Source organism: Electrophorus electricus, chromosome 13 (assembly GCF_041902795.1).
Source record: "Electrophorus electricus isolate QZ-2024a chromosome 13, ASM4190279v1, whole genome shotgun sequence".
NCBI classification, from domain to species: domain Eukaryota; kingdom Metazoa; phylum Chordata; class Actinopteri; order Gymnotiformes; family Gymnotidae; genus Electrophorus; species Electrophorus electricus.
Window position 1 is genome coordinate 16,951,012 of NC_137509.1, and position 26,587 is coordinate 16,977,598.

General features: G+C 36.7%; 2 protein-coding genes across 13 annotated transcripts in view; one reads left to right on the forward strand and one right to left on the reverse strand.

The window, feature by feature from the left end:
* Positions 1 to 1,243: 1,243 nt before the first annotated feature.
* Positions 1,244 to 14,840, forward strand: LOC113579709 (macrophage mannose receptor 1-like). Of its 4 annotated transcripts, XM_035520023.2 has the most exons (31): positions 1,247 to 1,412; positions 2,120 to 2,503; positions 2,738 to 2,917; positions 3,060 to 3,212; positions 3,392 to 3,505; positions 3,646 to 3,783; positions 3,921 to 4,100; positions 4,389 to 4,546; positions 4,765 to 4,881; positions 5,103 to 5,218; positions 5,524 to 5,672; positions 5,819 to 6,018; positions 6,220 to 6,344; positions 6,808 to 6,880; positions 6,996 to 7,146; positions 7,723 to 7,758; positions 7,868 to 8,031; positions 8,148 to 8,209; positions 8,312 to 8,412; positions 8,635 to 8,777; positions 8,943 to 9,045; positions 9,837 to 9,985; positions 10,099 to 10,143; positions 10,326 to 10,440; positions 10,590 to 10,819; positions 10,956 to 11,121; positions 11,465 to 11,620; positions 12,748 to 12,864; positions 13,096 to 13,278; positions 13,743 to 13,775; positions 14,114 to 14,763. In XM_035520023.2, the coding sequence occupies exons 1-31, from the start codon at positions 1,316 to 1,318 to the stop codon at positions 14,353 to 14,355; spliced, it is 4,380 nt and encodes a 1,459-aa protein (XP_035375916.1). In that variant the 5' UTR covers positions 1,247 to 1,315; the 3' UTR covers positions 14,356 to 14,763. The 4 variants fall into 4 exon arrangements, 3 of the variants coding, with proteins under 3 accessions (XP_035375916.1, XP_035375917.1, XP_081550749.1); XM_035520024.2 differs by lacking the exon at positions 10,099 to 10,143 and having other exon boundaries at positions 14,114 to 14,840; XM_081694623.1 differs by lacking the exon at positions 1,247 to 1,412 and having other exon boundaries at positions 2,364 to 2,529; positions 14,114 to 14,832.
* A 3,706-nt stretch (positions 14,841 to 18,546) lies between these two features.
* Positions 18,547 to 26,587, reverse strand: part of cacnb2b (calcium channel, voltage-dependent, beta 2b) — a 34,761-nt gene continuing 26,720 nt past the window's right edge. For 5 of the 9 annotated variants that reach the window (XM_081694626.1, XM_081694628.1, XM_081694627.1 and 2 more), the window contains 7 exons: positions 26,066 to 26,124; positions 25,828 to 25,937; positions 25,357 to 25,455; positions 24,744 to 24,895; positions 24,186 to 24,281; positions 23,604 to 23,777; positions 18,547 to 21,192 (listed from right to left, as the gene is read on the reverse strand). In XM_081694626.1, the coding sequence (XP_081550752.1) occupies positions 20,401 to 21,192; positions 23,604 to 23,777; positions 24,186 to 24,281; positions 24,744 to 24,895; positions 25,357 to 25,455; positions 25,828 to 25,937; positions 26,066 to 26,124 (1,482 nt within the window). In that variant the 3' untranslated portion in view covers positions 18,547 to 20,400. The remainder of the gene's footprint in view (positions 21,193 to 23,603; positions 23,778 to 24,185; positions 24,282 to 24,743; positions 24,896 to 25,356; positions 25,456 to 25,827; positions 25,938 to 26,065; positions 26,125 to 26,587) is intronic. The other 4 variants (XM_027014552.3, XM_027014569.3, XM_027014560.3 and 1 more) reach the window with 2 other exon arrangements.

Below are 26,587 nucleotides of genomic sequence, written 5' to 3' on the forward strand. Positions count from 1 at the left end.
GTATTTGTATTCAATGAAGAAGGAAAAAGATGGAGGAACTGCAAGCATGACAGTAAAACCACATTATCCCGAGTTAAGATTGTGCCCAATCATCAAGAGACTGTGAGTCAGTATCACAGCCACCTGCCCATCCTCTCAGCATCGGAAGAATGTCCATGTTTCCCGTTCACTGTATCATTCAGTGTTATGTTAGCCAACTGTGGGCGTCTGTAGGGTCACATATGCAGAATTGGGCAGGTTTACAATAAATGAAACACATGAATGTGTGACATACAAGGAAGCTGTTGCAACTTCCATATGGAAACATTTTAGACCACTTCATCAAAATGCTGATTGTGACATTTAAACATTGTGGTACATTCTTGGTTCAGGGAGATGAAACAGGATGCAGGAGGTAGAACACAAAGTTCCGTTTATTTTCACAAACATGGACAGAATAGAAAGTTTTGGGTAGAAAATGATGCTGTTTTTGAGCAGCTTAGGTAAAAGTTTTTTTCAGTGGCTAAAACAATTGTGCGAATGTAGGTACTCTCTCTCAATGGCCAGGGATGCCAGAGCTGTAGAAACTTACTGAAAGAGTACTGAACGTTGAGAACTGCCCACTCAATAGCCAGACAATCCCTATCAGTGGTGCTGTACTTCGCCTTGCGCATCATTAGCTTGAAACTAATGTACAGCAAACCAAATGTAGTGAAGAATGCCATTTTGTCACTGGATGCTGGAGTCAAGGGGATCTTCCAGTATCCCTTTGTCAAATCCAGTCAAATAAAAGCAAGCAGAACCAGATCAAGCAGATCAATACGTGGCATTGGATAGGCACTGAAGTGACATCTGAGACTATGAGGTTTATGTAGTTGTTTACCTACAGGGATGACATCAGTGACAATGGAGAAGTCAGGAACTGTAGGAAAAATGGGTTTGGTACAACAATCTCTGTTTTCAGATCATGGATACTCACAGTTAGTCATTAATGAGACTTTTTGGCCAAAAACATAAATGTAGTGATGACACTATGACACTATAAAAGAATAAATAATATGCAAATCTACAATAACAGCAGAGCAATTGAGAAATCTAATAAGTGCTGAGAATAACATTACTGTTTATAACCTAAACTATGTTCTAGAATCAAATCTTCCCAGAAGTCTTATTATGAAATCGCTCTGTCACATTAGTTCCAAAGAAATGCATGTGTCAGGATATTAAGATTTGTGTTGTGTTTTAAGGAGGGGAAAATCTTCTTAAGAGCCAGTCACTAAGATTAAAGGAACACTGAGACTGAGCCAGCGACAGAATTTAATGCTGGAACTCTGTCATGCAAAGCCAAAGAACATTGAAGATTATCAAGATGATAACAGTAATTGCTATAATTGTGCTTGTACTTAGAATACCAAACTGCTTTGCTCAATCAGGTATGTTGCCATCTTCTTTCCATCAGATTAATTTAAAATGAAGCAACAATTATTATATTTTAGTTAGCACAAAGCCTAAATTTAGAAAGAGAATAAAAAGTATCTACTGTTGTCCTAAACAACCTAAAAAGCAGTAGATAGTATGGAGATACGTATTCTAATGTTTTACTAAATCTAACTTGGTTTGCATTGGTGGCAGTGGAAATGAACTTAAATGCCTAAACAAGTTAAATGCATTAACAGTGACAGGTATATTAATACAAAACATGCAATAAGCTGGCAGACCTGAATACCAAAGTATAGCATGTAGTATACATCACAATATAAATATAAGAAAAACAGTGTAGCTACATTTTCTTTTAATTACATTTTTGTAACTACATAACTACAACTTTTATAGGTTTTTAAGATTTAACTCTCTGCAAAGACCATCCATTATGTTGTTTAATTATGAGGTGCAATCAATACAATGTGTGAACATTGAATGAATAGACTAATAAAAAGTGGCCAAAGTTAATTGGAATAAAATTATCACTTTGACAGATTAAAGAAATATTTTTCCTTTAAAGTATCCTTCCTATAAAGTTGAGATGCAAAGTTTACTTTTGACAGTGATAATTTTTCTTTTTCCAAGAAGGATATATTTGAAATGTAAAAACTTATTTGACCTCCATTCTACCATAAAGAATGCTGATTTTCTTCCATAGATGGAAACTTTTTGATTTACAATGCATATAAGAACAGATGCCTGGGAGATTTTCAAGGCCTGGTCCTGTGTAACCCCTTAAGCACAAGACAACAGTTCCGCTGGACTTCAAAGAGTCGCATCTTCAATGTTGCCCAGAAAAAATGCCTTGGCACAGGAAGCAAGACTGAAGGCAATAAACTGCAGTGGTACATCTGTGATGCCAACAGTGACCTTCAAAAATGGGAGTGCAATGACAACTTGCAGTTTGGCCTGAAGAATGAGTCTCTTTACTTGTCTGTTCAGAAAGATACTAATCTGCTCACACTGTCCAAAGATCCAGGGGAGGAAGGGAAGTGGACAATTCATGGAACAATGGACAGCGTCTGCTCACGGCCATATGAGGGTATATGACTGCAAAGCTCAATGGAGGTGTTACCTCAGTACAACCTATGAGACAAAATGTATAGGCCAGTATGAGTTTTCAACATGTGTGGTATGAAGTGCCTTTTCATGTGAACAACGAAATGAGAGCGAGCATGGAAGCTTCACATTGACAGATTCCCTATTCTCACACCCATATACTGTTGTAGTTAAAGAATGGATGGGAATAAGTAATGTCTGTTGTTGTTTTTCACAGAGTTATACACACTCCATGGCAATGCCTTGGGACGCCCATGTCACTTTCCATTTAGATTCAATAAGAAATGGTACACAGACTGCACAACAGAAGGCTCCTCTGTCAGTCGTCTATGGTGTGCAATTGAAAGTGAATTTAAAGATGATGGGCCCTGGGGTTATTGCCCAACACATCAAATAGGTACCTGGTCTCCTATATTATTACATTAGAACACGTTTACATACTAAAAAAGAAATCCCTATATGTACTGCTTGTGTAATATGTCTATTCATAAATTCTTGTGGTATGAACTTGTTTTCATGACTGCCACTTTTTGCTGTAGACAAATCATGGAGTAAGAACCCCCTGACAGGCATCTATTACCAGGTGAATGAAAATTCTGCACTGGCTTGGTATCAGGCCAGGAAGAGCTGCCAGCAGCAGGGCGGAGACCTGCTGAGCATCACTGAGCCCCATGAACAAACCTTCATATCAGGTGCTTTACCTTGCAAGACTGCTGATGCATATGTCATGTTGCTATTATAAATACTCTTATAAAGTTTTGCATCTCAAATTGCAAATCATGAAAGAAACAGTATTATTTTATAACACTGAGATTATTAATGGAAGTAATTTATAATAATTAACAAATAATAAACAGTTTTGTTCACTTAGGGATGACTCTGACAACAGCTCCTGCATTGTGGACAGGACTGAATAGTTTAGATTCCTTAAGTGGGTGGCAATGGATCAATGGGCAACCTTTACGTTATCTGAAATGGCTCAATGGTAAGTTTTTAACTTAAGTATTGCAAATTGTGTCTCTTTTATTTGTTTGTTTATTCATATAGCCATATTTGTTTGGGTATTCATTGTTTCATTTGTTTGTTTGTTTATTCTCTTACTCATATGTGTTTTTTGGGGAAAAGGGCAACCATCCTTTAAACCAGGGCACACCTGTGGGGTGATAAATCAGCATTATGATTCTAAATGGTCGACTGATATTTGTTCTGCAAGACATGGATATATATGCCAAAAAGGTCTTGCCACTCCCACAGTTCCACCAGGTACTCACCAGGTCTTATTCTAAAACATTCTTTCTTTTATTTACATTACATTATTACATTATTTCTTTTATAAAACATTGTCTTTGAGATACTGCATGTTTATTTTGAATAATATTTCTTCATCCCTTGTGATCCAGTGGTGCACACAGGTTATTGCCATAGTCCATGGATCCCTTACTCAGGCCACTGTTATTTCCTCAATCGCACAAAGAGAACGTGGCTGGAGGCGAGAGACGCCTGTCGACGTGAAGGTGGAGACCTGCTGAGCATTCTGAAGTCAGAGGAACAAAGTTTCGTCATCTCACAACTTGGATATTGTAAGTTCCTTGAAAATGTATTAAAAACATGGAGTGACAAGCACAATTTCAAGTTGCTGAAATTACTAATGTAAGAAAAGTAATTTTTGTTGAGGTAGTCACTGGGGAGTGAGACACCATGGTGGATGGCATTGTCTAACCAATTCATAGTGGCAGCCTGCCATTTGTTTAGATATTTTCACAGTGCAACTTCAGTTATAACAAAGTAAATTTGTAGAGATTTTAGATCTGGAAAGCAATCTGGAAAAATACATCTGCAGCTGATGAATTTTCAAACAACTTCTACAGTACAGACGGATGAGCTGTGGATTGGCTTTAATGATCTCAAGACTCCAATGCTGTTTGAGTGGAGTGATCACTCCTTTGTTCCATTTGCCTGGTGGGGCATGAATGAACCGAGCCACAGTGCTGCTCTTAAAGAGGACTGTGTTTTAATGAAAGGAGAGGTAAGGGAACTGTCCTACATGTCACGATCAGAGGTATTATCAAATAACACAAATATGCATTACTCTCACTCAGGACAAACTGTTCTGTGTGAACTCTATAAGGGGTCTAATCTTTAATTTTTCATAGTTGTAGTACCATTAAACAGAGCTGCATGAAGCATACATTTAGAAGATGAGAAGGTCCATCTATACAGTAAACATGTTTGTCTCTTTATTAGGAGGGCAAGTGGGCTGACCAAATCTGTCAGCAGAAGTATGGATATATCTGTAAGAAAAAGACCAATGTGAATCCATCTACTGATGACACTGTTGTCACAAGTCCAGGCTGCAAACCTGTAAGCGTTTATTTGAAACACTTCCATTATAACATGATGTAATAAGACCATTTAGCTTTGAAATTATACTCAATTACATTTTACTAATAACTTTTTGCAATTGCAGAAAATTAATTTTATAAGAAAAAAATAGTAATTTAAAAACTAATAAGGAATTCTATGATGTATGTACGCTGAAATACTTTCTCTAATAGTTGCTTTACTTTTCTTGAATGTTTAAGGGTTGGATCAGGTACGGCTACTACTGTTACCTAGCCGGAGCAGAGATTAAATCCTTTGAAGAGGCCAAGCAGATGTGTGAAAAATCTGGATCTTATTTGATTGACATTACAAACAAGTAAGAACTCTTTGGCTGAAGGGAATTATACTGTGAATTTGAGCATACATGCTTCCTATAAGATTTTAATTACTAACCCAGTAGTTAAATTAATGTAAATGATTACTAACCCAGTAGGTCTGGAATTTTTGTAATAAACAAGTATGTATTGCTTGATAGTATATGATGTATATAAAGTTATCCTTTATATATAAATACTTGTATATGCATTTAATATGAATTTAATATTCACTTGAAACATACCATTTTATAACATTGGAGCTTCTTAAGTTGGTCAGTGATCATGCTTTTTCTTGTCACATCAGGGTTGAAAACGCATTCCTGGTCAGCCTGGTTGGGGCACGACCAGAGAAGCACTTCTGGATCGGGTTGTCTAACCAAAGGGACCGACACACATTTGCGTGGACTAACAACAACAAAGTTTTGTTCACTCACTTTAATGCTGGAATGCCAGGTAAATGCTAAAGATGAAATACTCTTTATAACTAAAGATGTCTGTCCATGACAGCTATAGTAGAAAGATGAACAAAATAAAGCTTGTATGGCAGTATTTTGGCTGAAAAATGCTAATACAAAGTGTACAAATTCTTAAAAATACAGGAGGGAGACAAGGTTGTGTTGCCATGACTACAGGAGTGCTTGCTGGATTATGGGATGTGCTTAGTTGTACTAATAAAGAAAAGTATATCTGCAAGCAAAAGGCTGAGGGGATGGTGACAACTCCAGCACCCCCAACAACGCTTGCTCCCAGCTGCAGTGAGGGCTGGTATCCACTTACAAACAGAGACTACTGCTTTAAGGTATAATGAGGATGGACAAAATGATGACAAATGACAATGTTAGAAAAGAATAAAGATAGCATTTATGAATAGCTTAAAACTGCTTTGACTACTGAACACAAGGGTAGAATCCAACAATTTTCAGTGGTTGATGAATTATAAGTAATTTTTGTATATTTTATGTCTCTAAATTGAGTTTATGCTTTATTGTCTTTGTTAAAGATGTTTGACGTGCAGTTTGACAAAAAGAAGACTTGGTCTGAGGCTCTTGACTTCTGCCGAGAACTTGGAGGAGATCTTCTGAGCATCCACAGTGATTTAGACATTAGACAACAGCACTTAAAATAGTAAGATGGCAACAATGTAACAACTTACTACACCAGCAGCAAAATCTTTATTTATTTTTTTTTACCCACAATTTAAAATTTTTACCCACATATTGAAATAGATGGGTACCTTTTACTATAAATAAATAACTTTTACTATAAATATATATTATCTATTACCTATTCATAAATAAGGCTGTTATTACACTGCTAACATATAGGGACTCCACTTTCCTTGGTACCACTTTTCTATATTATGCATAATTATAAGAAAGTATACTGGAACAAAAAATCTATAGATGATAGAGAAATTATGAAAACACATTTAGGTTCAGCGTGCAAAAATACAAAAGAATCAGATCTTTTTTTACATGGATCAAAATCTTTGTTAACTAGTGTTATTGAAATGATGTTAAAATGATTTTTCATTCTGTTTTACATTTTATTTTTCACATATATTTTCTTATAATATTAATGCTTGTAGTTCATCATCAGCATGGATTGGTTACAGTATTCAGAATCCCACTGCTGGCTACGTATGGAGTGATGGTTCCTCTGTGAGTTGGGCTGAAATTTTAATCACCCTGCAATGTTTTATTTTAAGAGGGGATAGAATATGCCTGCATGTGAACACAATAACATATTTTAGATTTATTTTCTTCTTTCTTTCAGTCATCCTATGAAAACTGGGCAACAGGTGAACCAAATAATTTAAATGATGTGGAAAACTGTGTTAGAATGGAAAATACTTGGTGGGATGAAAAACATTGGAATGACCTCCACTGTGATGACAGAAGCAATTGGATTTGTGAGATTAGAAAAGGTAAAGAAAGCAAAATGCATTTGTGTGGGTAGAGGTGTCCAATAAAATCATTCTAGGGCCATGCAGGGAAAAAATAATCTAAAAATAAATCTATTAAATGTAAAATGAATCTAGTTGGCAAACACTGTTTTACATTTCACTATCAATAGATGTTGAATAGGTTGGACAGCTCACAGTAAAGCACCAAAATAACATTCCAGTATTTGTGTGGCATAGGACATCTTAAGGTTTTCTCTGCTCAAACACATCTGGTTACATTGTCAATAGCTGTGGTCTTCCAGAAGTAGAATCTTTGATGTCAAGCAATTTCTGATTTTGAAAGAATATGTAAAAAAGGTTTCTAAACAATATTTCTAAACAATGTTGTAACAGTAATGATAATGCCCATTGCTAACAAATCTAGACCATTTCTCAGTCTTGAAGTTAGCATGCCTCAAATACACTACAGCCATTTGTTTTCAGTGGCACAAAGTGCTTTCACAGATTATGTAGAGATTGAAAATGGCATCAATCAAACGAGAGAGCTGCCATTGTCCATTCCACATGATCACTTCTGGCCTCTCTGTGTTCTTCTAGGTGTGATACCAAAAGAAGTAAACATTACAAGTATAAGTAAGTCTTCTAAGCATTTAACAGTGCCCAGATGGCCTGTCATCTTATCGATGCAGAAAAACATGACTCAAATTTATTTATGCTGTAAAATTTATTTCTAATTTCACAGCGTATAATACCACAGATGATGGCTGGATTATATTCAAGGACAATCAATATTACATAGGTCACAGGTCTATCTCTATGATAGAAGCACGGATGTTCTGTAAGAACAGACATAGTGATCTTGTGGTCATTAATGATGAAGAGGAGAGAGTGTTTCTATGGCATCAGGTAAGATCGTTGATGAAGTAAGCTGTGGCTCTATATTGTTTCACTCATGCGCATGATATACCTCATATTGTGATTGTAGTGTGAACTGAACCCAATTCATCATGTGTGTGTTACAGGCCAAAAAACGTTATGATGACATTTATATTGGTATGCATATTGATTTAGACAAGACTTTCACGTAAGTGTAAAGAATTCAAAACAATGTTGTACTAGGATTCATAAAAACATTAAACACATTATTAAAAGAAGAAATTAAATTATACAGTTGTTCCTTTACAAGGTGGATGGATGGATCACCTGTAGTATTTCAAGCATGGTCAGAAAACCAGCCAGCATTTGAGAACGATGAGGAGCACTGTGTAAAAATGACCCGATCTCAAGGTAAAATATTAATCTCAGTAGAAACACAAAGACAAACAGGAAGAGTTAAACATTGTTTTATCTGTATTATAATGCATCATAGCCATAAAGCAAATGGGCATGGAAAGTAAAAAAGTTTAAAAAAAAAAACAGTCCGAATCCAGCTTGTTTAGACTATGACACAATTCACATAGAATTAATTTTCTATCTTCAGTGAGAGTAACAGATTAATGCCTGTTACAGGTCTCTGGGAAAATGTAAATTGCGGTGATGAAGAAAATTTTATTTGTAAACGGAGTGGAACTCCACCAGTCAATTCTACTGTCGCCCCCACTGAACCTTCCATTGGTGGCTGTGCTCCTGACTGGGTGAAGTTTCAGGGAAAGGTAAGAGATATTATATTAACATATTTTATAGCCAAATAATCACAAGAAATTCTCTCTCCATCTCTGCATACACACTCAAATCAATGAAATGCACAATGATTATATAACTGAATGGTTGCAGAAGTTACTGGAAGCCTTTTGTAAGTGCTTTTTGTTTACTTACAGTGTTACAACATAAGACTTGAGCCAAAAACATGGACTGAAGCCAGATCATACTGTAGAAGACTCGGGGGAGATCTTGCTTCTATTACTGATAGTCTTCAGCAAGGTCAGATTCAGTTTAGTGATCATAAAACTAAAATCTGTCATTTGTTTAGCTGTGTTGATTTATCTCAATGATCTTTTGAGGACCTGGTTAGTAACAAACAAATGATATTGAAACAAACATTGATAGTGAGTGGAACTTGGGACCATGCACAACCAGGGCAAATAGCTTGCGGTCCAACACCTCTAATAATATTTTTTATACAATGTAATAGTCTATTTCTGATCCAGAGCTTTTGAACATACTTTAGGACATACTTTACCAATTTAAAATAATCACACCCTCTGTTTATTAAACATAAGAATAGGTAAACAGTTGTAATAATTTATATTAACCACAGCAGATTTATAATAATACACAGCTGATGCAATCAGACCTTGTTTGTAAATATTTATGCAAATTATTATTAGCAATTCTCTATGTGTCACTACTTTTAAAAAAATATTGTTTAACAATCTGAAATTCTGTAAGTGTTGAATAAGTGATATGGGAAATCCTAGATTGCACATTTTACAATTACAATTTACACGTTTTTAATAAGCATATGTAGACTGTAGGATCACAAATACTGTTTGGTCCCCATGAGATTTGAGATGTCGCTTTAGTCTGTTTTTATTCAGAACGAGAGTGGAAGAGGGTTTTTATCTTCATATAATAATGTATAAATCTTGTTGAAGTACAGTTTTAAGTGAATTGTGAACTTGTGCAAAGTTTCTGTTATCTTGAATGTCTAGTGATTAATCTTGGTTAGTTAATTGTGTAACAGATTATATGTTCTCACTTGTTGGTTACAGCTTTTCTTACCTTAAGGATGATTGAAAACACCCCAGATTTATGGATTGGCTTCAGTAATTTGGCAGGCAAAAGTTTTAAATGGACAGATGGGAGCCCAATCCATGTTACAAAATGGGCCAAAGGACAGCCTTCAGAATGGCATTCTGAGGTATAACAAGTACAGCTGTTATTTACAAATATACAAATTCTGAGAGGGCTTCACTTCAGCAATTGAACAGACATTTGCTTTTTAAAATAAAGCATTTGTGTTCCCCCCCCCAGTTCTTTCAGCATTTTCCCTCCTGGATTGTTAACCATCCATTGAGGGTAATTCTTTTCTATTTTTTTGTATAAAGCATGCATATGACTATGCATGAATTGATATGCTGAATTTCTATTTTAAATCATCAATAAGAATGATGATATGCTGCTTTGGATGTAATGATAAACATGATTTTTACCAGGTCATCTTTTTAAATGTGTAAAATATATGTATATTTTAACCATAGATTTATTACGCAGCATCTTGTGTTGTAATGGGAGCTGTGCAAAGTCCTGAGCTGGGAATGTGGGTGACAAAAGACTGCAATGATACCAATGGTTTTATTTGCAGTCGAACTGTAGGTAAGGCTAGAAATTTTCAGATTCTCTTATGCCACTGTCATTTTTTCATCAGTGAATTGTGTATTGTGTAATACATTTGAAATAAATGAAATGTTATTTTATAATAACATTTAAATGCATTTTCTTATGGTTTTTTGTTCTGGATCCAGATCACTTTATAAAACCAAGTCCGAAAGAGGAACCCAAAACTTTCATCAAGCTCGGAAATTCTTCTTACATGGTCATTCAAAGAACCCTGACCTGGAAGGAAGCAAAGCACCACTGTGAAGTAGAAGGAGCACATCTGGCCAGCATTCGGGATATGATCACCCAGTCCTACATTGAGCTGCAGACGCATGAACTTGGACAGCCTTTGTGGATCGGCCTTAATAGTAATGAGGTATGACAGTCAAGTGTTCTAATATTGTGAAACAACTGACTAAAGACTTGCAAAGATCTTTTCTATAAACTTCAAGATTCTGGCCATGAAGAAAAAATTTCAACAAATGCTTAATAGAAATATTGTTTATGAACAGACAGATGGCTACTTCCTATGGATTGATAACTGGAATTTGAATATGGAAAGGTGGAATTCCTACGAACCAAAGAAAGACCAACCCTGTGTTTTTGTGGATGTAAATGGAAAGTGGAAAACAGCGCACTGTAACCAAACCTACTATAGTGTTTGTAAGAAATCAACAGGTAGGCTTTACTCATCAACTGACCATGCCATGTTTAAAATAAATACAGTTTTAATTGACAATACATTTAAACAAATATTGTTTCCATGAAAAAAAATGATTACAAATATGGTATGAAGTTTGAGTTTTCCTCGATGTGCCAGTCTAAGACACATGATGACAGGTTAACATTCACTTCAGTCCCATAGTTGAATAAACCCAAAGGATTGTGGGTTTGCCTGCAGAGCCTTCCTCTTGTTCTTTTCTACTAACAGGCAAATTTTTTGTGTCCATACAACTCTGTAACAGTTTGTTGTCCATCATGCTATAACATTGCTGTGCACTGTTCATCATCTTCTTCACAGACATTGCCCCAAATCGACCAACTCAATACCCGGGGTTGTGCCCCGAGCAAAGTGAGGATCCACCAATCTCATGGTTGCCTTATAAAGGACATTGTTATGCATTTATGTACCTTTCACTGTCATGGAGCTCTGCATCTCTATTTTGTAAGAAAAGAGGTAAGAACAGCCTCATTACTGGGCAACCACAGCGTGCATACATAAACTACACCAAGTGCATACCCCTTCTCAAACCCCCCTCAATTACTTGCAACCTTGAATTATTGTTTGTATTCAGCAGTCCCCCAACTATTGTTGGCAAAACATAAATGTGTGTGTATCATACAGGTTAGTTGTTAGCCAGGAATACATCTCATAGTTCTTCCTATAGAAACTATGTACGTACCTTTTTCCTTTCTGTCTAAGATGTATGTATATATGGAGTTGGCCGACCTCGTAGAATTAGTTTGAGATTTTCATTGAAGGGTAGCCTTGAGAAAAGCTTTTCAATTAAGTACACACGTCTGACTTTGTAGTCACCCTTCAAAGTTGGCTGGCTAATGTAGCATGTACATACATAGACAGTGATGTTTTACTAATAATGCCATAGCCCCCGCTTCAGAATGCTGTGAAGACCCAGGCTGCTATAGGCCAGCCCCCACAGTGAAAATCATAAATTTTATTGGTCAGATTTCCTGTCATTTTGCTAATAGACTTACATTGCAGCAGTGGATCTCAAATGTTTTCTTTCATGCCCCCTTTGGAGGAAATAAATATTTCAGACATTTTCAACATCCTTCTATTATAATACAGCATGACAGATAATATGAATGTTCCAAGACCCACCTTAGTAGCTGAAACTCCCACATCTATAATGAATTGTCTACTTTAAAACAATAAAAACAATACTAAAGCAAGGATTGTTTATTAGCTGTGATGCCCAAGGAAGATGGGTTCCCTCTTTAGTCTTGCTCTTCCCAAGGTTTCTTCTTTATTTTCACCCAGTGAGTTTCTCCCTGCTACTGTCTCCACATGTTTACTCATTAGGGATCTGGGCTCATACATTTGTAAAGCTTCTTTGTGACAACAAGCTATATAAATAAATTTTACTTGCCTTGTGTAAGTCATTCTTACACTTTCTGTTTTATTTGGTTCACATATCATCTTAGTCTTTTTAAAACAAATACTTTTATGCAACCAAAATGTTTTTTTTTTCTAATTGCACAGGCTTTTATTTGGAATTCCATGACTAATGATGCTTCCGGGTTCAAAGATTAAGACCAGTTTTGTTTATTTATTTTTATCAGGAGCCAGTCTTGTCAGCATTGAAGATACAAGTGAGGCAAAGTTTATAGAGAATTATATTGATTTGCTTGGGAGTGATGACCGCCATTTCTGGCTAGGCCTTTATCAGACCTATGCAGGTAACACACTGCACCATCAGTCAGTGGCAGCTATGCCCCACCTATCAATTCAAAGTTGTAAACAAAAATTTATTCCTTCATATTTTACAATGTCTGAATACTACAAACATTTTTTGGAAAGTGGTTCATGTTGCTTATTTCAATACCAGCTTCATTAGAAGCAGCTTCAGTCGTTTTTTCTACACACTCTTTTTATGGTTTTTACATCGTTACAATTCTGTGTTTGTACAGGACATTGGCTGTGGATGGACAGTAGTGTGGTGGATTACACTAACTGGGGACAGTCTATATCTGATGATCCTAATTATTTCTATGATGAGTTCAATGAATGTGCATTTATCTCCACCATAAGTAAACAATGGGGAACACGCCATTGTGAAAACAGGGCACGGTTCATCTGCAAAACAGCCAAAGGTATGTCATAGTGGAGATGATTAGCTTACTGTGGAACCAAAAAATCCTTTTGTATCATAGGTAACTCAGATATGCCCAGTCACTCAATACCATTCCTGAGGTTTAGAAATGGCTCTAAAACCTTACATTTTATCTTGTGCATTATTTAGTTATTCATTTTAATTAATCTACCAGCAACATTAGTAGTAACCTGTTGCATAGTAGTAATCTCCAGGTAAAGCTTTTCATCATATTTTAGCATTCAAAACCTAGTTACAGTGCTTAAATATAAGTAATGTGTGAATAGTAGTTTTGGGACACTGGTAATGTGTATTAATTGATTAATGATCTAATCAGCCAGGTCTATAAAATGTATGTATTTTTAGTGTGTAAAATGAAGTCCTGTATTCTTAGAGCATATATTGTAGTCCTCCCTTCATTCCTAATGCTTAACCTAAGAGCACAACTTTTCTCTTTCTCTGCAGATATAAAGAAAACCACAGAAGTGAAACATCCAGGTAATAGATTAACTGATAATAAATAATAACTGATAATTAACTGATAATTAAATAATAAAGGTTGCAACTAAAGGTTCAGAGGGAACTATGGTATGAATAGTCCTGAGGAAATCTGTACAACTGGAATTACATGAATACTTTTATTTCTCTCTGTGATCAAAATTGCTGTAGGCGCTTAAAATATTACCAGTTCCATGATGTAAATGATGCAAAAATTCATAATTAAATTAAATACTTTGAATTGAATAAGTATGCACAAACCTTTAGAACTTTTCATTTTATATTGTATTGCAAATCAATTACAATGTACAATTCTGTGTTTTCTGCATTTGTTCCAGATCATGCTGAACACCATGTGAAAGTCATTGTTCCTGTGGTTCTGGTGACTGTAGTGCTCTGTTTGCTGGCTGGGTTGGCTTACTTCTACCGCTACCACAGGTTTTCCAGGAACCAGCCTGCTGATGCTGCGTTTGAGAACCCTATGTATCACCCTACTGTTGTAGAAGTTCTGCCAGTGGAGAAAGAGATCAAAAACTTAACAGACCACATGGAGATTAATAAAAAGCATTCTCCTTTGTAATTTTGGCATATGTGCTGGAGTGCCAAGGCAAAAAAAAAAGAAATGTGTATAACACAAGTCTTTCTCAGGAGTTTAAGAAATCAAAAGGCGTTATCAGTAATGGCAGCACTTCAAATCTACTTCCTGAACTACAAGACTGCAACATTTTCAAACTGGACTCAGTCATGAGCAATGAATACATTTTCCTGCTTATATGTTTTTAATTTAATTGGCCATCTAAATTAAGGTTATTTCACCAGTCATGCATGCCAACAAATGTTCCTTAGACAAATTCAGGTTGTGAAAGAGAATTTTAGTTATTGTGCTGTAATTTTTCTCCCCAAAGATGTCTCCATGTATATAAGATGTAGCCTAACTAAAATATTAAAATCACAGATACAACAGTAAGTGTTTAAGCTGGCTTTTATGTATATTTCAAATATATGTATATTCCGTTTTACTTTCATGAAGATATATTTGCTTAAACATTTTACTTTAAATCCTCAGTTAAATAGTAGCAAGTGTAAATTCTGGGGAAACTTAGTTCCAGGTTGATCAAATAGGCAGAATATATTTCAGCACAGGTTGAACTCTGTACTTTTATTAGCCCAAATCTACAAAGGCATATGAGGTATACACAAATGCACAAAAGTTGCATTTAAGCCATATTGTATCAAAAACTGATGCATAGAGTAATAAGAACACATTATACTCTGAGACTGAGCATAGGAAACACGTCCCAATACATGCAGCATGTGCAGAAAAGATGTTGGGATTCAAACTTCTTGTATAAAAATAGGACAATTGTAAAAACAGTAAAAACAAGGATATAAACCAGGTGGTCTGTCGTAGTTTCTGTCATGAAAAAAAAAGAGTGAGAGCAGTTACTCCTGCACAATTTTGTAATTGAACATTGTTAAACTGAAAGGCACACAGCTGCTTAAGCATATCTTCCTTCAGTTTACCATCCAGACTTGCCAATTATTTATGTAAAACCAGTTTACAAACAAGGCTGTGCTGCACAATTTTCTATTTGTGTATTGCTTAATTATGCTAACAAATCACATAGTAAGAGTGTTAAGATTCACCATAAGAATTAAAAAGTGTCTTAAGACCAAATTAACTTAGTGTTGTGATTGGTACCAGTGGTACCAGTCCTGGTTTAATACTGGTTATGTGCTTGTCATGGCCCATCCTATACCCCTCCTCGTCCACGTGGTGAGACACGACGTGTGGTTTCACGTGTTTGTTTTCCTCCTGTCTGCGCGTTTAATAGCCCGCGCCTTCAGTTAGTTGCCACGCGCCCCTTGTTACCGGTGCGCCCCGCTTCACCTGCGTCTAGTTCCTTCACGCTTCATCATGTGTATAAATACCCCTCTCTGTTTTTTATGAATACGGTTGTTACTGTCTTTGTGGCTGTTCGTTTACGTCAGTCGACGACTTCGTAACGGACATATTTGCTTTTTGTGTGTATGTTACGTGTGTCTTGTTTTCGTCTTTTACTTTCGTTTTCAATCGACTTTTGTTTACGTAATTATCTACGCACGCCTGCATAGTGTCTCGCATCGTCACAGTGCCAATATCTCAAACATTAGAGATAAAAGTGATCCATATTAATACAAAATATTGTAATAATAAAAACGGCCACTGGCATAAAATAGTTCTTTAGAAAGATATAGTAATACTTAAAACCTTTACAATATCAATACAGACAGCAGGGTAGAAAGTGCAGTATGACCATAGAAACATATAAGCTTTAAGAGTTATGTGATGGCATAAACATCTGCACCAACATGAACAAATTTTGTTAGAATGGTTAACTGGGGTCAAGACTGCATGCAGTCCAGAAAGTAACCAAAGGAAATGGCAGAAAACAAAGTTAGGCCACAGGAAGAGATAATGTAGCAGTGTGGAGAGTTGAGAGAAAAAGCAAAAGAAGTGCATCCTGACTGCATACTGTAACAATGCTCGACTCTGACATCACCAATACTAACAATTCACTTTAGTATAGCTTATACAATATTTCAATTGTATTCGATATTCAATACTATATACTCTTTGTACAGAGTTTCAAAGTTTAAGCTTTTAAAGTATATATTTTGAATCATTTAAAAAAGTAAATAGTGGAGCTGTCATTAAATAAATAATTACTAAATACTGAAGTAACTAGATAACGCTACACAATGATGGGTTGCACTATGCCAGAGGTGCACATCTTATGTTTATGTTCCTGTCAAATGGTCACACAATATCCACTACTCTTATATTGTACAGTTGTTAATCATAGGAACATAACTATTATATGTTTATTCTATCTAGGACATTGATGAAATTGAAACATATGGGCAATATAATTTGCTGGACTTGTGAACTGGTTTTTGAGCTAATCACTTAATCACTATGATTAACAAAAGGATTAGGGGTGTGTTCCAGACTAGGGGTGTATGTTTCAGAAACCATGCTGGTTTCTACCCTTTTCATTTGGGCATCTTGTGATTATTTCTATTTTAATATTGCCCATGTAATAAGGATAATTAAACATCATTGGCAACAACAACAACAACAACAACAACAAAAAGGTAAATCTTTTTAAGATTCAACCTAATTCAAAATGTTACGATTTCACACTCATAGCTACTTCATGAAGTGGTAAACTTATAGTGGTAGTCATATAGTTGAGATTCACTCTATAGATTAAAAGAAGGCGGCTTTTGTATATGATTCTGAATAGTTTACATCATCTACATATGTACGAAATTGCAAATGCACATGTGAAAAATGCTATTGTGTAAGAAAAGAGACAATTATGTGTTTCACAACACAAAGTCATGGTTATGTACAGGTTGTGTAAGGTGGGCTCAAACCCAAGTCAGCTAGGTGATGACACCAAAAGCCTACTGGGTGAGCAACCACACTAACAATACTGGGCCTATGTGCAGAACAATTAGATCTTGGATCAGGTAAAACAAAAGGAAAAAACTAAACACCACACCGAGCATAGAAAAAGGGAGAACAAAGGAAGTCACGGGAAGAAATGGCAACCCCGAAACACTGCGGAAAACCAAACTAAAACTTCCCAAACAAAACCAGAAAACACTGAGGAACTTGAATGGCTAAGGGAAGCCTCGGGAGACAGAAAACTGGAGAGGGGAGGGGATGCGTAAAAACACGAACACCCTTGCAGACAAGAAGTGAGGTGTATTACGAGGACTCACAGACCTCAATGCCTGAAGTTACCAGCTAGGCACTTGACTCAGAACTTTGACAAAGACCCAGCACTGAACGACTGGGTCACTGGGCTTATGTAAGGTCTATCCCAGCTGCTGGGTGTTAAGTCTGATTAGTGGTGTGCCTGACTCGAGGCCTCCCTCTGGTGGCCAGAGGGGGCCTTGGCCTGGCACCAATCCTTACAGGTTGCTGTTTTTTAAAAAAAAACAAATTAAAAGATTAGCGAGATTAAAAATTTGTATGACGTGAAACAAAACCTTGTTTCCCTCCTGTCAGTAAAGTTTTTACTGCCTTTTTCAAACTTATGCAGGGGATGGTGATGGTTTTGAGCATTTTATGAGAAGTCAGTTTATGCCAATGGTTTCTCCTAAGGACTGGACCATCTCTGCCATGGTTTCCTCCTTAGGGTCACTGTATGGTATAGCAGGTGGTCTGTCATACCAAACAAGCCACAAGCACAGGAACTGGCTTGGCCTACATTTCTACCTCAATCCTGGCTCTAGTCCTGCAGTGGGTGAAACTGTAGCAGGGTCAAGATGTGGTGTCATATGAGACAGCAAGCTGGGGTACCCTGCTCAAGAAGGAAACCCTTTCAATCACAGGGGAAGGAACATGTGATTATAAGACAATGACATGAAGTGATATGCCTTGTGAATGTTTTTTTTGGCGCCTACAATGCATCACATGTCCAATTATTATGCTATTGATGAATATTATTATTTATAATTAATATAACAATTAACTATTATTAACTGCTATTGATAGTAGAGAAAGCAGGTATATTGTGAAATAAAGCCTTGAATTGCAAGAATACATTTTGTAATGGCCTGCAAATTAATGGTATTAAATTTCAATTCACATACATTTACTACTAATGAGCAATTGCTGAGTTTCACGTTTATGCCCAGGAAAACATCTGATTAAGCTGACTGATCCTTTTTAATTAAAAGACCAACAAACGATGTCAAAAGGACATACCCTACGTTATGTCAAATTGTCAAATTTATTTCTATAGCACTTTTTACAACAGCGATCGCCACAGCAGCTTTATACATGTTTGACTCCAAGCCCACAGTGAGCAAGCCAAGGGCGACAGTGGCAAGGCAAACCTCCCTAGAGTAATATTCACTGACCTCTTTTCAAAGAAAAATAATGACATAAAAAACAATTACAAATAAATAGAATAGAATTGCATACAGTTTGTAATTAAATCAAGGGCGAATCCACCGTGCTGATGTGAAATGCTATGGTGTAGAATATTCAAAAGATTGATTGGGTTGAATCGGTATGTTAGTGGTAAACATCATCAAAAAAAGGTCTAATTACTTGTCATAATTTGATATCATTACTCATTGTAATCAATAATTTGAGTCACAACATTCATTCATTAAAATTTAAATAAATAGGAACGTTCCGGATTCAGCCGATGTTCTGACACTTAACTGGTTTAGCTCTAGTAAACCTGCTATATAGCAGGTTAGCTTCACAGTGTATGTTGCCATAGCAATTAATCTACACTTATTCTGAGCACAGTTTTTGGAATGGAAACTCAGAGTTAACACACATTTAACAGATCCGGGTTAGTTGCTAAACCCACTTTCTGGAATACCCCCCAGGTTTGGGTTTTGTTGTTGTTGTTGCTTATGTTTGCTTGTGTGTTTTTTACTGCATAGTAGTGATAGACATGATGTAACATACATACAAAATAATGCTACACACAGGAGCAGTTAGAAATTTGTAAATGTGTCACCTAGTTTACTGGATTTACTGCTCAGAACTAGATATGGACAAAATTATCCAAGCTGTGGTAGAAAAACACCTCATTTAAGCCAGGCAGTGCACATTGGTAAATGACAGTTAACACCAGAGTCACAAAAGAAGAAACGCAAAAATGCACAAATACCGCTGTAAAGATAAACAGGCTTTACAACAAATTAGCCAGATAAAGACAATGTAGCCCTATATACAGCACTTATAATTACATTATATTGTGAGCATTTATAAATGAATATGCTTGCTATAAAACAATGTTCACTAGTTCTAGATGTGGTGGTGATCAAATTTTTTCTGGGTTTAGCATAACCTGTGTAGCAATGCAATAATACTGAGATGAGTCCCAAAGTGTCCTGCTCACATTCTTCTTTGCATAGCATTCTGATTTAGAAAGTGTATGTAAGGCTTTGATGATCGTATCCACCAAGTATATATTAAAATGTATTACATGATAAACATTAACATTAAAAATAAATAGGTTTCCAAGATTTCACATTCAAAATATAATTTTAGTAACCCCTTCTAAACATTTTTGAATGTGGTTTAGCAACCAGCTAGCTTAAATTTGAATGTTAACAAAAATAATTTGAACAAATTTCAGAATTGTTTTTCATTTTATGCGCCAAGAGAAATAACAAAATATTTAAAAATGAACAATTAGAATTCTTTACCACCAAGTTTGGCTATTTTTGTAACAACATCCAACACAGAAATGCCCCAAAATATTTCATTCAAAATGTTAGCCACCTCTTGAAGATTCTTTTTTCAGGCTTTTGCCAACTAAAGATTCTGCCAAGAACTATTATCCTAGTAATAAACTAATTAAAAACTTTCTGGAAAGAAAATAAACTATACCATGTAAAAGACTATTAAGAGCAATATAAATCAGATATTTTTTATCTTATTTGAAATACGTAGTTTTTCAAGTAATTTACTTATTGCACCTAACTGTGTAGAAAGGCTTAAGTAAATCTAATTTGTAATGTTTTGTGCATGGCAACAGTATAGGTATTGGCATTACACCTACATTTCACTTATCAGAAGTAACACAGTGCAAATCATCATTTAGTGGCGAACGTATATATCGGCGGTCCAGGTCCCAGTCTGTACACATCTGTCTCTGTCCTTCTCCCAGTTCCTGTCTCGGTCCTGCTCTCGACCAGGGCAGTGGTAGTGGTTATGAGGGAGTGTATAGTGCTGTACATGCTGTGTCTGTAGTGGCAGTTTGTGGTGGTGAGAGAGGGGCAGATGTTCATGGTGGAAGCGTAGCGACCTTATCAGTTGTTCCTGGTGGGACTGTAGTTGGCCTTGGTGTCTGTTTTGCCTGGTGTGCTTGTTGTGCTTCAGCTCATAATCCTGTCCACGAGGGGAGAGATCACTGTGGATGTCTGGGGTCTCACGGTGATGATGATGATGGCGATGGTGGTAGTTATGGTGCTGGTTGTTGTTGGGTCTGTGGATTGTAGTCCTGTTGTGGTACATTTTAGTTTGGTCCAGTTTGTTCTTGTCCAGTGGTAGGCGCTGGCGCCGAGGCTCTGTGTACACAGAGTCCTTACTGGGCATCAGCTCCATGTGTGTAGATGGCAGGTGGGAAGGTTGGTGGTTGTAGTACTCGATGCGGTTCATATTGAAATGCCGGCGGTGGTGGTGATGGTGGTGTTGGTGGTGGTGATGATGGTGTTGGCTATGCTGTGGTCTCTTTGGCTCATTCCCCAGGAGCCTCTCATCCTCCACTGCCTCTTCCTCCCTCCCCTCCTCATCTTCTCTCTGCTCTTCATCCCGAGGCAGCTGCTTCCCCTGACTCTCCTGAGATTCTTTCCTTTTGTTAGCCAGTGGCTTCTTGCTTTGTGGTTCATCCTGATGTCATGATTTAAAAACATGAGGTTAGTGTTAAGATATAGTTAACGCTGCATTTTTTCAAAGGTGGGTTGTACAGTTCCCTCCTATAAAAATGGTAACTTTCTTTATTCAAATTGAGTATGAAAATAATAGAAAAATTTTATATATTAAAAAGTAAGAATTTAAAAGTTATTTAAATGAAAAACAAAGGCTAGTTATTTTTTGTCTGCCTAGCTACGTTATATGGTACATCATTTATAGTTAACCATCATGACATGTACAGAAGGATTTTATAGCATGTGACAGTAAACTGACATTGATTCAAAGCACTTATTTTTGGGGCTTCAACACTGAAATTACACTGGAGTGAGGGCTCTTCCAGACTGGCCAAGTGGGGAGCAGCTGGTACGTGAACAAGTCAGAACACACATGTAGGTAGCAAGGCACCTGAAGTGTGGCGGTATAACTTTTTCCAAGTATAATAGCCATAATAATGCACCTATTAGACAGAATTGTTTGAGTTGTTTCAGTAGCCATTTTCTTAATTGTGCTTTAGGGATATAATTTATAATTGGTTTTAAAGGGTTGGTACTAGTTCAGTGTAGTGGTAAGGCTCCACTAGTTTGTCTCATCCAAAATGTCAACAGTGAACTTGAAGCTTCGTATCAGTGAGCTGAATGTAAAATCTTCAGTAGCCCAGGGTCAATGTATTTGTGGTGATTTTAAAAAGACCTTTGTGCCCAACAGTGTATTTTGAAAGGTTCAAAATTTGTTAGGTAGGTCTGCTGCTAGTCCGGGACCAATTCTGTTTAATAAGCAAATATGCATTTATTGCATACTGCATAGTTGCATAGTTATGATGCATGATGACACTGATGGCCGTCCTGAAAGTAATGTCTGCTAAGGTTTTCCTTTTTTGTTAAAATGTTGCATAATAAGATTTGTTCATTTGAAGGAAGTTGCCTCTGGAGTGGATTGATACAATGATACAACAGGTACTATGCCTGCCTTAACCATGAGGTCATGGATAATATGTCTGCATTTTTGTCTTGAGTGTGTTTAGTTCCGCCATGTTCACGGTATTTTTTTGTCGGACTTCACCAAGTTATTGAATCACACTGGGTCCCTTCCTCTGGGCAGTAATTTCCCAATCAAGGCATGAATACAAAATGGTTGGAGGAACTATAAATGAACCAAGGTCTCTGTTGGACAGGATGACAAGGGACAGGGTGTTTGTGCATTTGAGCATGTGGGTTGTGGCCTTCTATCAAAATAGAAATCGAACGTTGGATTGGATTCGAGTATCACTGAAAGGTTATTTTTTTGCTCTGATTCCACAAATGTTTTACACAAACATCTTTTCATCTGCTTGGCTTTCATTATGAGAGGGATGGTTACTTAACTTCCCAAGCTAGCTCAATGTTAGAGTGCACAGAGGTAACACGTCGATATTTGGCAGAGACAAGTAGCGTGGACAGTCACAGCCATTCTTTCTGGGGACACTGAGCATTACTGTCACGGGCGAAGAGTGTGCAAAAAAACGGGAAGCAAATGTGAGTTTCAAAATAAAGACTTAATGAAACACAGGAAAACTAAAAACTAGTTTACAAACAAAAATGAAACAAACCCAACATAACATCAATAACTGAAAAAGTCACACACAGGTGGTATGGCTAATAAGGCAGGAACATGCATAACCTGAAAACCAAAACAGAACATGTGCAAAATGTTAATCGATATCTCATTTAATCCATTTGTTGCACATGGGAATCCATAGATTCCATCCAGTCAGGTAGGGCTTATAAGGAAGTCAGGTATTGAGCACATTTAAAACATTTATATATAAAATATATATAAGAACATTAATAAATGTTTTAAATGTGTTTAATGCCTGACTTCTTTATCAGCTCTATTTGACTGGATGGAACCTATGGAAATGGACAACATATATATATATACACACACTATTAAATATTAACTGTTAAATACTACAGTCTTTCTACTATAGCATTGCCAACAGAACAGCTAACAAGCAGCTTTGACTACTGTGTAAAAATGCACCATTTATGCTCTGAGGCCATTTACTGCAACACACCAACCATGTCTACCTCACTCACCAAAGGTTCTTCTATCTCAAATCTGTCTTCTATGAAAGTGGTAAGGGAGAAACATCATACAGTAATGTCACGAATAAGCACATCACTTATGCTAGAGGTAGGCACCAAGAGCTACACTGTTCTCAACCATTACACTTAAATAATAAACAAAATGTATCAAACAAAACAGACAGAAAATAGTGAGGCAATATTGTCAAATATGACACAGAAAAGAACACAATATTTATGGCTGCTATGAGTGGTATAATTTGCTAAACCCATGTCTATGCAGAAGTATTTTGTGCGTTTGTTTGGGTGTGTGTGTGGGTGTACCTTAGCAGGTGTGGAGCTGGTGGGGTGTGTGTTCTCTGCCAGGTTCTCCATCAGCGGCTTGGCTGGCTCCATTTCTGGGGGATGGGTGGCCCTCCAGTAAGCCTCCAGGAATTCAGCTATGTGTTCACAGGCATCTGAAAGCTGGTTCTCATCTAAGATAACATCAAACATTTCCTAAAAGATAAAAAAGCAATGAGTAGTGTCAGTAATGATGTGAAACTTAATACACACACAATTTGTATGAATTTACTATATGGATCACGGAGAAACAGAGAAGAGGTGAATCTATGTCACTCCCTGCCTCCACGGTCCCATGGCGTGGAGCAACACAAAGCAATTTTAAAAATACAAATTTTTTGATAATCAGATCAAGCCAGTCTCTGAATAAAGCCTGAAGCGCGCCTCAGATAAGGGGACAAGGAAATAAGAGCAACCCAAAAACAAGGACATCCAGGTTGTCATTCCAAATGCAAACATCAGATTTAATTTGATTTCTCAAAATATGTGAAAGATATATTTTGATCTTAAAAGATGTAATTAAATGTACTACATGTTAGAACATGTAGTAGACTGCACTCTTACATTAGGGCACTGGGCAAGTTTATCTGCAGCCACCATCTGAACATTGAGATGTTTGGTCTGAGTCTTTCCCCTGGTCTTTATCAACCTGGTGAGAACCTGAAGCATCAGAAAAAGGTAAAAGAAAGGAAAGGAAAAATAAACAGGGGATGGCTGGAAGAAAACGAGATCATGTAAAGTAAGACCACAACACTCTGTGTACTCTGCCTTTTGAAACTGACATTTTCTGGAGCATTTGGCAGATGCACTTATCAGGAACGTCTTGCATAGTTCTAAGTTTGAGATTACATGTGGGGAAGTTCTACCAAGTGAGCTAGATGTTTTTAAACCTATATAGTTTATGTATCACTGTGGGTTGCCAATATACACATAACACATATAAAACAAGACAGTAATAGTTTTTGATGACAACAATGAATAGGCAGTAATTACTGTATCTATGTAAGCACTTAAATATACTATAAGGAGCTTTGCTCATGGTAATTGGTCATAGTACTGAATTGCTAGGTAAAAGGTGATTGAATGGGTATGTGTTAGGACCCTGTGACTGTGAGCTTTAACCTTGGGGGAGGAGATTTTGACGTAGACAAGAATGGGGGCCAGGGAGGTCTTGCTGAGCTGGATGGGGTGGTTTATAGTATCTGCATCTAGAATCACCAGCTGCAGACTTCGAGCAAGCTCAAAGATCCTCTCTACCTCACCCTGGATCTGAGCTGCAGGAACACAGAGAGCAAGTTCAAACAAGCAACTTACTGTCAAAACAGTATTCACTTAATATGCCTAAAGAGTATTTACGCAAAACATCTAACAGCCTTTTTTGGACAGACAATGAAAATAAACGAAAAGGGGTTTCTTAAAGCTCAGTAACCATAAGATCATAACAGATGTGTTTGAATCACTGCAGAAGTACTCAGTTGAAACAAAACACCCACCATTAAAATGTTATTAAATTATAAAATAAAATTCCCTTGGCTGACTCTGAACAACATAATACTGTCTGTCATAATACTGTGTTTTCTCTACACAAACATCTCAAAATAATGACGATCGTTTGCCTTCTTGTTGCTGAGAAGGCCAAAGTATATACTGGAATCCTGTGGTTAGGAGTGTTCTCTAGCACAAGTGGAAAAGATGTGCTGAATCTAACAGAAATGGATTTGGGAGCAATACGTACCAGCAGTATCTGAGTCAAGAGAGCAATGTGTGGGACAGAGTGGAGACAACCAATCAGATCTCCCTAACAATATGGCCAACAGCAGCTGGCAGCTGCATACTTCATAATCCCAATTAAAGAGAAAATTGCTATTTAGGTATTTTCCAAAGCATCGGTAGACAGACTTTTCTCTGTAAGTGGGAAAAGTCATAAAATTCTGTTGCTTACTACTCAAAGGGTCCATGCCCCAAACATTTAATCCATATAGTCTTGTTTTACCAAAATGTTAAATGGCAATTTAAGGGAATATGGACAAATAATAAATCTTTTAATAAAGTGATTGGTAAATCTGAACTTGGTAAACACCCTTGTTGTTACATTACACTCATCAATTCACTTTTACGATGAGAATCAGTACATTTGTCCTGTACAGATAGCACCTGAAATCTGTGCACAAATGGAAAAAAAGATGAGTTTAAAATGAAGTATTACCTAGACTGGAGCGTGTGTTGGAGCGGTCTATTATAGCATGTTTGTTGGGATTGTTCAGAATTGACCGTTTAGCAAGGGCGATATCTGCCGTAACCCGAGTAATGGTAATTCTATTAAGAAAAAAGACTTATGTGAGGGAAGTGGCATTTAATGACACTATAAATATAAAGAACCTAATAACAAAGATTTCTGTTTGATTAGTTTGTCCTATTTTATGTGGTCTAAAGTGAATACATACCTGCCTTCAAATCTGTGTTTTAAAAAATCAAAGAGAGCCTTTTGCATCATGTCAGTAACCTGCAAAAACAGGAGGAGGGAAGGAGTTTGAGTGAGCCTTTAATCACTACATAATCTGGCCATAAGCACTGACAGATCCTCAGAAGGTAGATTGAAATTAGGGAGCTAAACAGCAGGGGGTGTGGTAGACCGTGCTTGTAAAATCACTGTTATGCCCAGATGTGGAGTGACAGAAGTCACTGTCTTGATTCTTTGAGGTCCACAGTTATTCTTTGTTGCTGTAGTTAATATAGAACTCTTTTGTAAAAAGTGTTACGTATTCTATTTTAATTACTGTTGTATTATGGCATGCTCATAATCAGGAATGTGTTAATACAAAGTATGAAATAATTAAGATGTTATGACAAATAATGTGTTAATTAAAAACACACCATATACTTTCAAACTGTATCAACAACAGTTTGGTTTGAGGGAAAATAAAGATTATGTCTGTTAATGCCCTTAACAAAAAAAAAAAAAAGAA

Coding starts and splice junctions, on each gene's coding strand:
- LOC113579709 (XM_035520023.2), top strand. CDS start 1,316: ATGCAAAGCCAAAGAACATTGAAGATTATCAAGATGATAACAGTAATT. Junction 6,881..6,995: donor TATGGAGTGATGGTTCCTCT/GTGAGTTGGGCT, acceptor TCTTTCTTTCAG/TCATCCTATGAAAACTGGGC. Junction 7,147..7,722: donor GATTTGTGAGATTAGAAAAG/GTAAAGAAAGCA, acceptor GTGTTCTTCTAG/GTGTGATACCAAAAGAAGTA.